At 53.6% G+C, this 10,753-nt stretch overlaps 1 protein-coding gene across 2 annotated transcripts in view; it reads right to left on the bottom strand.

Annotated features, from left to right (window-relative positions):
• The window catches only part of LOC111139352 (Zic family member 3), a 13,515-nt gene extending 3,014 nt beyond the window's left edge, over window positions 1-10,501 (bottom strand). The window contains exons 1-4 of one of the 2 annotated variants that reach the window (XM_022491617.1): window positions 10,435-10,501; window positions 6,452-7,675; window positions 5,168-5,331; window positions 4,146-4,325 (exon numbers count right to left, since the gene is read on the bottom strand). In XM_022491617.1, coding sequence (XP_022347325.1) covers window positions 4,146-4,325; window positions 5,168-5,331; window positions 6,452-7,675; window positions 10,435-10,468 — 1,602 coding nt within the window. In that variant the 5' untranslated portion in view covers window positions 10,469-10,501. Of the gene's footprint in view, window positions 1-4,145; window positions 4,326-5,167; window positions 5,332-6,451; window positions 7,676-10,434 lie in introns of those variants that run through there. The other variant, XM_022491616.1, reaches the window with a different exon arrangement.
• Between the last annotated feature and the right edge of the window lie 252 nt (window positions 10,502-10,753).

Consider the following 10,753-nt stretch of genomic DNA (forward strand, 5'->3'; position numbering starts at 1 on the left):
CCCCCCCCCCCCCCCCCCCCCCCCCCCCCGGCCTGGAGAAAATGAATGGAACACAAAGTTTGCGGCCAGCGCTACGCTGTGGCCTTCGGAGCTCACCATTGTTTGGGCTCGTATTGACCCCAGGTCCGGATTAGGCAGCGGCTGATTCCTGCTTTACAGCCCCGCCGGCCTAATGAGGCCGGGAGGCGATGGGGCGCGAAGCGTCCGCGGAACCCGGGCGACCGCCGGCTTACGGCCGCCGAGGGCCCTGTAGGTGGAGGTCAAAGGGTCAGCGGGCCGAGACCGCGAGAGAATTGACCCTAGGAAGCGAGGTCCCCTCCCCCGCGGCCCGAGCCTCGACCGGGACTTGCAAGAGTTTGGTGTGTGCAAGGGACCCTGGGCCTCCAGACGAGGGGCCCGAGCAGCGCGGAGCGGGAGCCCTGACTTCCGAAACGCCTGGCCTCGTCCCGGGGGCAAAGCCTCGAGGGTCAGCCAGCCCGCGAGCAATGCAGCCTAGCTGCCGGTGAGAGAACCCGCCCTTCGGGGCATGGGCATGCCGGTGGCGATTCTTACAGAAACTTGAGTGGCAAGAGGCCCTTCGACTTTTCTGTTTGGGGGGAGGGGGGAGCAGAGGGTGCCAGGAGCGCAGCGGCGAGGGGACAGCGGGCGGCGAGGAGGGGGGAGGGGCGAGGAGGACCTGAGCACAACTTTCCAGGGAGGCTTTGTGAGCGGAGGCGGTCCCTGCTCGCTCTCCAACCTTCGCAGTAGCGGAGACCGACTGCCCGCTTAGCCTGGACCCTGATCTTTAACCTTCCGAAGTGGAGGAAGGCCAGACTTCTGTCTGCTGGGAAATAGACACCTCCCCTTTCCCCACCCCACAGTGGCAATCTTAAGCTAAACCACCCATTTTGGAAAAGATAATGGACTTTTAACAAAGGTCTTACCAGGTGCAAGAAGGAAAGTAACAGGTAGATCACTAAGAGCCCAGCTGACGTTCCTGGTTTCCAGCGGATACATCTTTAGGGCTGCGAGGTTTTTTGTTTGGGGAGGGGCGCTTATTCTTTAAGGTTTTTACTGAAAATTCAAAAATACAAATGTGCACTCCCAGAGCCAGATTACAGAGGAAAACCTGTGAAAAGTTTTCTACTAAAATAAACTCTTCTTTGCCAACAAATGACAGGGCGGAGGACACAAACTATTGGAGAAACATGATGCTACACCAGAATTAAAGGAAATCATGTAAGAGGGGCCAAGCTTTTACTTTGTCTTAATATTGCTTATCGCCATTGTTAACTGGTATCTTCCCCTCTCAGGACACAGCGCTTTACTGTAAAATTTTATAGCAGAATAATACCAAGCCTGCTAAGGAAAAAAATCAAAGTCTTCTTTATGTCTCCTAAAGAGATATTTAGTATTTTTACTGGTAGGGAGAAGAAGCAAGTTTCTGAGAGAATCCTGCAACCAACCCACCAGTCAACTCCCATTTAAGATTAGGGTAAGTTGGGGGTGCAGACGAAATTCATGAAGAGAACAGTAAACTATGGGACCTCAATGTATATTTCAGATGAAAAACACTATTTAGATTTAAGTTGGAAGACATTTAGCACCAATATTATGAACATACACTTCTGCAAACCTGCTGAGCATTTAAAACGGCCTCTGGTTTGAAGTGAAGGAAAAATCCTGATATAGGAATTTAGTCCAGAATCCTCAATGTCAAGGTCAAGATTGGAATGTCTGGGGTAGGAGTGGTGGACTGACCAGGTTACCTGCTCATCACTTGTGAAGTCATCCCAATCTTTCTGTTGATGGCATTCAGGCCCTTGCCTTGTCTACTGGTGGAGGAAAGTGGAAAAAAAAAAAACATTCTCCACAAACAAAAAATTGCATCTAAAGCAATTTGCAATTAGAAACTGTCAGTAATTGTTGACAAAGATCAGTAGACAACTTAAAATAGACTGCTTCAACTGTATCCAGGAAATCAAAGTTTCTTTTAATTATCAGAAGTTCTCTAAGCATTTCGATTTAAGGTTGATTTATTTGAACATGAAAAAAAATCAGGCACTAAGTACAAAAATGTTATAAATAAGATGTGCCAAGACTTTATTTCTTCAAAAAGAACAATGAACAAAATTCTATAATTCAAAGTGATTATGTATAATACCAAATTGACTGCCACCAAAAACCTAGAGCATTGCCCCTTCGAGAGAAGGAGGTACTTAAGCCTATTCATTACATTTCTAAATTCTTTACAATTCCTTATCTCCACCACTCTATTTGCTGATTTGCAAGCTGGTTATTCATGCAGAGATTGGGCTCTCAATATTAAACAGCACCCTAAATTAGTCCAAAAAAAGTCTCTCATACTCTACCCAGTCCAACCCCCCAATATAATAATCAGTTTTTTTCATATAACAACTGTAAACGAACTGTTTGTCCAAATGAGTTGCTTCGCTGAAGATTAAATGGATTGTTAATATTTTATCACAAAGCAAACAACCATTTTTCAGTTATTGATTTTAATGGAAACAATGCTCTTGACATCTGTGCCTACAAACCATGAACTTTAAAAATACATCTTTTGCAAATGTTTTTCTCTTTCCATAGTATCATTTCAGAACCGCTGCAGTTATTACACCACTATAAAAATGTTATGAGTAACTGGTAATTATGAATTGAACTATATACAGCAAAACAAATCAGCCTTTGCCCTTCCGAAACTGTAAATGGACTATGGTTCTTTTAAGAAGCACTTTAACCATAAGTAAGCACGGCTCAACTGGCCTTACTCATCACCACTGTTTCAGACACACGCTTACTTTTGAAAATATATAGATAGCTAGATAGATTTGATAGGCAGATTAGATAAGTCATAGATACAAACATATATATGTATACGGGTGATCTCAACAGAATGCAGAGACATGCATCCTGCCACAATGTTCATTTTTATGTAAGGTAATAAAAAACTAAGGGACATAAAACTCATTAGGTTACCTTATGTTTATATATTTAGGGCAGGGATGATTAAATCCAGCTTCTCAGTCTTTGAAATACAAGATTGAGATGTCATGGCCACTAACTGAACTCATCAGTAATATCTGATTTGCATGCCAAAAATCCAGGACAAACACATTTAAACTCGCAGTTAAACAACCATCTGAGCTACAGATAAAGAAAGGAGGGTCTCCCCCAGATGGAAACGGACACTGTAAGGAATCTACACTGCAATAGAAAAATAATTTAACAATTAAAAAAGGGATCTGAGTGAGTTATAAATACCAACAAACAAGATTTCATTTGCTTACGTCTCCTCTTTGTAGAGGGAGGCTGTTACAAGACAAGAGAAAGGAGTCGGTTCAAAAAACTGTAAATTGTGTTCTTCTTTCAAAACAATAAAATTTAATGCTAAAGCAGTTATAATCAAAAGCTGTACAGCATTTGTTAGAAAACATTTTTTTCCATAAATATTGTTCAGTTCCCGGCACTTGTAGCAATAATTAAATTACAAACGATAAATATGGCATCAATGGATATGTATTTACAAAAAAAAAGTTATTACAAAAGGCAACTGTATACTAAACGTCACAATCTGTGTAGAGTAACATCACATCCTCAGCCTGAAAAAATACTGAACAACAGTTTCGACCCCATTAGACAAAAATACATTCACAAGTGTAATGCTTTGAGGAAAAGTTCAAGACATAACAGGACTTTGGCACGGTTTAAGACTGTGAGAGTTTAAACAATCACCACTAAGGCGGAGAATTTCCATCAGTTTAACATCACCATCACCAACAAGCCTTCTATAACTTCCTCTCAAGAAACAGGACAAGTGTTAAAATGAGCTCAAGGAGTTGAGGAATGGGGTGTGCAGAGAGCAAGAGAAGAGGGAGGAAAAAGCAGTGAAAGAGGTTTTTTTTTTTTTTTTTTTTTGGAAAATCCTTCAAATGCCAAAACATATTTTCTAATCCTGAGCAAAGGGCATGGCTACTTTTGGATCTCGCCCAAAAACCTTCCTGACAATTGCGATTAACAAGATGTAACCCTATATATGGCCTCTTGCCTTAAAAAAAACTCCATTTCCATCTGATTGGTCTCAGTTTCCTTTTTAAAATGCATTTGGTCCATTCTATGGTTAACAGGGTTTGTGTTTGTGTTTGTCCTCAGACGTACCATTCGTTAAAATTGGGAGGAAGTCCGGGGTTGTGGCTGGTGCTAGTTTGAACTGCAGAAGGGGTTTTAGTGGTATCTTTACTGTTTGCAGAAGCTATAGCGGGTGGAGTGGAAGATTCATAGCCTGAACTGGCAGCAGGGGAGGAATCTGACCCTTGAGATTCATGAACCTAAAATTAACATGTATATATTATAATGAATATAATTCCAACTGGCATTGTGCAAGCAAAAAACAAGAGCAGAATTCGCGCACTGTAAGAGCAAGACCGCCCAATGACCCACTTAAACGAAAAATGCTGCTGATCTGGGGGTTTTTTGTTTTTAATTTCCATATTACCGAGGTCTAGAAAACCCGGAGATGGTCGCCAACACGACGATTTCAGCCCTAAGACTGGCATTACGGAAAAGGCATACACCGCCCTGTCTTATTTGTGCCCTTTCTCCGCGGATGGAGTGGGATAAGCACTTAGTCTTTGGGGGGCCTACAAAATACGCCCTTCCCGGCCCAGGTTTCCCCAAGCCCGCTTCGGCTTGGGAAAGCAGGTACGGAGAAAGGTGGCCCAGGCGCCCCGGGCGCTGCGAGGTCTCAGAAGAATGCGTGGGAATCAGACCACGCTCCTTGGCCCTATTGTCTGATCTGCAGGGCAGCCGAAGAGCGAATGAACCCCCCACCCCCGGGTTCGGCGCGGGTACTCCGGGTTTCCACCGTGGGCTGTGCCGGGGAAGAGGCGGCCACTACAACCTCAAGCCCTGGCGAGCTCGGTTAGAGCTTCCCAGTAAACAACCAATTGTTCCCTCTGCTCCCTCCTCCTCCCCACTGTGCTCTCCCAACTGTGCTCTCCCCCGCCCCCCCCCCTCCGGGTGCCCAAAATGGGTTCAAGGTGTCACCGCTGGAGCAAATCGGATTTAACGTGGAGGATACAGGGTTGGCAGCGCGGGCGCTTCCGTTCCGCGGCCCGGTGTCGGGCCGAGTGTTTTATAAACCGCCGACCGCTAATAAAGAGGTAATTACCTTCATGTGCTTGCGCAGGGAGCTCGGGTGCGTGTAGGACTTGTCGCACACTTTGCAGATATAGGGCTTGTCCGAGGTGTGCACATGCATGTGCTTCTTGCGGTCGCTGCTGTTGGCAAAGCGTCTGTCGCAGCCTTCGAATTCACATTTGAACGGTTTCTCACCTGCAAGAGGCAAAAACGCAAAGGGGCAAAAATGTGGTCAGGGCCCGGAGCTTCCTAGGGCCCAGCAGCCGGAGACAGAGCGCCCGGCGGTCTGGCCGGAGAGGGAGCGCCGACTGGGGGGCGGCCGTGGCATCTCGTTCCCCTGGAGAAAAAATGGAGAGCGCTGGTTGAGCCCACCGGGCTGGGGAGTGGTGGTCGCGGCTGGGGTGGGGCAGGGCCGGCCCCGAACCTGCGCGTCCCTTTGTTCTCGCGCAGGATGGGGAAGCCTCGGGCTCCTCCAAACTTTCCCCTAACTTGTGCTTCCATCCCACCCCGCCCGGGGCTCCCAACGCGTGGCCACGCTCCGCCGCCACCTCGGCGATGTAACCCAGCCCGGGCGGGACAATGGACCGGGGACGGGGCAATCCCGTTCAGTTCCTTCTTTGTACCTTTTAACTCGCCTCTTTCAAACGCGGCGGTTTTGCTAAACCAGTATTAAAAAGCATGGGTCGTCGTACTTAACGTTCGAAAAGAGAAAACTATATATAATCCGGGGGCTCTGGACAATTTTACAAGATGTTCGGAACAAGCCACGAAAACTGAGGTGCCTTTTCTACTTTAGCTTTCCTCCCGAAGGGCTGAATTGAACCTGGAACTCCAAATAAAAATAGTTTGACAAAAGTATCAGTCATTTAATTAGGAGATATGCCAATCAAGGGTAAAAAAGAGCGGAAGTAACCGAAAGTTAGTTTTCATTAGCATTTCTATGGTCGCCTTCCCCGAATGTGTGCCGAGAGCTAAGTCGCTTGTAAGCAATCCGCTCTCATCACAGACGGAGTCCCTTCCTAGTAACCCAGAAAAGAGAGACAAAAAGAGGCGGCGCCAGTTTGTTCCTGGGCGCGAGAAGGTTCCAATTAGTTCCTGAGCCCGCGGAGCCGTCTGCCGGGGAAGTTAGAACTGGGCAAAAGCGCCGAGGGGCGGGAAGGGGGAGAGGTGGAGGGACACTGACAGCGCTTCTTTCCCGAACGGCCCCGGCCGGGCGCCGCCCCTCTTTGGTCGCCACCCCTCTCCCTCGCGCAGCTAGTCGGCTTCGTGGCGCGGCGCCGCGATGAACCCCGCGCCCGCCTGCCTTCCCCCTTACCTGTGTGGGTCCTCTTGTGGATCTTGAGGTTCTCGGAGCGGGCAAAGATCTTCCCGCAGCCCGGGAAGGGGCAGGGGAAGGGTTTCTCGCCCGTGTGTACTCGAATGTGGTTGACCAGTTTGTACTTCGCCTTGAAGGACTTGCCCTCGCGAGGGCACTCCTCCCAGTAGCAGACGTGGTTGTTCTGCTCCGGGCCCCCCACATGCTCCATGGTGACATGTGTCACCAGCTCGTGCATGGTGCTGAAGGTCCGGTCGCAGCTCTTCTTGGGCCGGCTCAGCTGAGCCTCGTCGATCCACTTGCACGACAGCTCCTGTTTGATGGGCTGCCGCATATAACGGAAGAAGGCGCCGGGCCCGTGGTGGGCCGCCACGTTCACGCCCATGTTCATGTTCATGGGGCTGTAGTTAGGGAACTGCGCGCCGGCCACGTAGGGGTCCGTGCGCGGGCTGGCCACCGGGCGGTACGGGTCGGCGCGGCCGAAGAGCTCCCCGCGCAGCCCCAGGTGGACCTGGTTGTTGTCCACGTGCCCTGTGGGCGACGGGTGCCCGGCGCCCTGCTCATGCAGCCCGGGGAAGAGCAGGTAGCCGGGAGGCTCGGGAATGCCCGCTGGAGCGTGCAGGCTGCTCGCCGAGCCGGCGAAGAGCCCGTGCTGCCCGCCACCCGAGGCCGCCTCGCCGAGCCCGGAACCGCGCTGGCGGAACAGAAAGTCGCGCGTGGAGTTGAAGGCGGCGGAGGCGGCACCGCCGTAGCTGGGCACCTGACCAGCGTGGTGATGGTGGTGATGGTGGTGGTGGTGATGGCCCAGGGCGTTGGCGTAACCCGAGCCCTGCGGCGTGAACGCAGAGCTCTGGCCCGAAGACAGATCGTGAGCCGCGGCGGGGCTCAGCTTGAAGGCGGCGGCGGCGGCGGCGGCGGCGTGGGGCGAGTCCCCGAAGGGATTCAGCCCCATGCCCGCCGGCTCGCGGTTGGGCATCTCGTGGTGGCGCGGCGCGCCGAAGCTGCCCACTCCCAGCCCGGGGAACTGCGGGCCTCCGTCCAGGAGCATCGTCATGGGTGGGGCGTTCTGGGCACAGGCGATACCGCTGAATTGAGCGAGAGTGCGGGCGAAGGAGGAGATCTCCGAAGTGCCGTAGTCGGCGAGGGGTGGCGGCGGCTGGACACTGCCAGGAGACCCCCAAGGCGGTGCCAGGGGCTGCAACTTTCCGTCGCTGTGAGAGTCTCCTGCAGAGGGATAGGAGGGAGGAGGGGAAGTAGAGGAGCAGGAGGGGGGAGGAGGGGGGAAGAAGGAGCGGGGAGAAGGGAGGAGAAAAGACTCCGGGACTAGATCTGGTTTAACAAACTAACAGGCGCGCACAAAGAAAAATAAGCAAAATAATAAGTGGAGGGCGGAGTTGGCCAATCCGGTCCCGGGCACCCCTCCTCTCCCCGAGAGAGCGCAGCACCGCGGGGCCAGGAGGCTCCCTGGGCGCCGGTCTCCCGGCTGGGCTGCGCTTAGTAGCCGAGCCGGCTCGTGGCCGGCGGGCAGGCAGCGGGCTGGAGGCAGACTCGGTCCTCGCCGCTCGCCCCGCGAGTCCCAGCCTCCTCGCCTCCAGAGTAATGTCCTTGGACTGATAAAGTCAATCACTCACTCCTCTCACATAAACCGAGCGGGAGGCCGCGCGGCGCGCGCCAATGGGGAGCCAGCTGGCCCTCGGTCACCTGACTCCCGGCCCCGCAGCCCATTGGCCGCCGCCCCGCTGATTGGCAGCGCGGAGCGGGGAACATGGCAGCCGCAGCCGAGCGACCGCCGCTGATTGGGCCGTGGCGGGGCGCCTGGCAGGTGAGGCGGAGGCGGCGGCCCGGCGCCCGCGAGTGGGCTCCGCGGGGCTTGCGCTGCAGTGGGGAACCGGAGCCAGGCTGGAGTCAGCGGCCGGCGGGGCGGAGCCCGGCCTCTCCCCGGCTTCCCTCCTGCCCGAAGCGGGCAGGCACCCCTCACGCGCTGTACCCGCTTTGGCCAAACGCACTCTTTGCCCCGCGGAGATCGTTCCCACCGTCGGCGCGGCGCTGGCTGTCCAGCCCCGCTTGGGCCCCCGCCGCCTCACCAGCCGGAGAAAGCGCCCTCTCGGCGGCCGCTGGGCGCCGATCCTAGGACGAGCGTAGCCGTTCCAGGTTCGCGGCCCATGAGCCGCGTCCTCCCCACACGCCACCCTGGGCCCTGATGGCCCCGAGAGCACGGACCCGGGCCGGCCAGCTCGCCGTCCGGGCCCCGAGCTGCTGCTGGCCGTCCGAGGCCCAAACGAGGAGAAACGGTTACAGTTAGAGCCGATTTCGCTTAACTTCCGTCGGAGCCAAGCGTTGACTCTTCAGTGAGTGTGTGGTGGCTCTACGCGCCGCTGCCCCTACCCCCCCCCCCCCGTATGACACACAGCCGCAGCTCAGCAAACATGTAACACAGTAAACGCGAGCACGTAGCTGGGAACACTCACGCAGCACAGTTAACAACTCGCAGAGCAAAACAGAAGAGTAAGCACACACAACCCAGTACGACAACAAACTACACACAGAACAGTAAAAACACAGGCACATAAAAAACCGAACACACAACAGAGTAAATACACGCACAGAATACACTTAGCCTGCGCACACAACACACGCACACAACGCACTGAACGCACTACACACACACTGGATCGGCGCGGTTTCCAACCCAAAGGGTAATCGGCTCCGAATTCTCAACATTTTCAAATGCAAAAGTTGGGGGGAGGCAGGAATGGGAACTGTGAGGTGGAATTTTCTTCCCTCTGAACAGCCAAGGCTTTGCTCTCTTCTACTCCTACCCAGAGAAGCACGTAGTGACCTCAGGGAATTCTCACCCCTTGAGGATTTACTTTCCAGAGTTGTGTGTTGAATCACATCCCCCCCCCCCCCCCACCCCGCCTCCGCCTGGTGCTAGGTCTTTCTAGACTTAATGGCCAGGTTCAGACAGGGCCATAAATCCACTCATTTTTTGGTCCGGCAGGGCATTTGCAAAGAATGGTAGAGAGTGGGAGTGGAAAGAAAAGGCCCGCAGAAAGATGACTGTGATTGTCACATCCCGAACAGGGCTGAGCCCCCAAAGTCTGTGTCTTGAGTTAGCCTCACAGCCTGGCCGCCATCTCTCTGTAGGAAACAGAACATCTGATCAAGTTCAGAGGCGCTTGGAGAGACAGCCTCAAGCAGCGCTTTATAACCGCAGCCTTTCACTTCCTGCCCCCCAGTCCGCCTGGCCAGGCCAAGACTTCACCTTCTTTCTTTGCCATTTTGCTGGGGGGAAACCCTGCCCGGTAGCACACTTACCGTAGTCACCCCCTCCCATCAAACTCGCCCCAATTCTCCCTCTCCATCCACAGCTCTCTCCCCAGGTTGGAAGGTGAGTTCATGACTGACTTAAATGATTACATATTCTGAAAATAGGCTCTCCAAGAACAGTTTCAGTGTCGCTCAGCAGAAGGTTTCTTTGCGGAGGGGGGGTGCTCAGAGAAGAACAAATATGCCTAAATCATGCAAATGAATTCCCTGGAGTCAGGTTTACAAAAAGGGAGGATTGCTTTGCTTTCTTTCCCCCTTTCTTTTCACTTTGCCCTTTCTATCCTTCCTTCCCTCTACCTCTCTTCACCTCCCACCGACCCCCACGGACCCTGGGCGCGGAGTTGCATAGAAAAAGTTTGGATTTCCTCCCGTCGCCCGAGCAGAGGAGAGCGGTTCTCGAGGCTCGGGCGGGGGGTGGGGGGGGTGGCTGTCAGGCCCTCGCACGGCCAGCGCTGGTGCAAGGGTTTGCGGAGAGCCGGGCCAGGTAACAACCCCCCCGCCCCGAGAACCTGGGGCCTGGCGTGTTGGGGAGTTAGGGCGGGCAGCGGGGCGAGGGGCCGAGAGAGGAAGGCGGCGGAGGGAGCCCAGCCGGCCCCTTTCGGGGGGAGGGGTCCTGGGCGCAGGGCAGGGGGATGTTGCGGCTGCTGACCTACCGGGTGCCCAGTGTCCGTTTTGATATGGCCACATTCCGATAATTAATTGCCTCCAGCACGTGCTTTGTAGTCCCTGGAACAAAAAGGCATAATTCAATTAGATCATCAACCGAGAAGTGGGGAGGGGGGATGCTTGTTAAGGGGCCGACCTGAGGCGGTTCAGCCAGGCCAAAACCCCGGGCGGTGGAGCCCTTCCTGGGACAGCCCGGCCCAGTCCGAGTGTGCGACTCTGAGGGGGTGTCGTTGCTCTGGGAGGCGCAGGGTCCCCAGATGGCCCCGAGAGGATGAGGCTGTGGGCTTTGTGAACAGGAGGACAGAG

Source organism: Enhydra lutris, unplaced genomic scaffold (assembly GCF_002288905.1).
Source record: "Enhydra lutris kenyoni isolate GAN:26980312 unplaced genomic scaffold, ASM228890v2 scaffoldscaffold101, whole genome shotgun sequence".
Taxonomy (NCBI): Eukaryota; Metazoa; Chordata; class Mammalia; order Carnivora; family Mustelidae; genus Enhydra; species Enhydra lutris.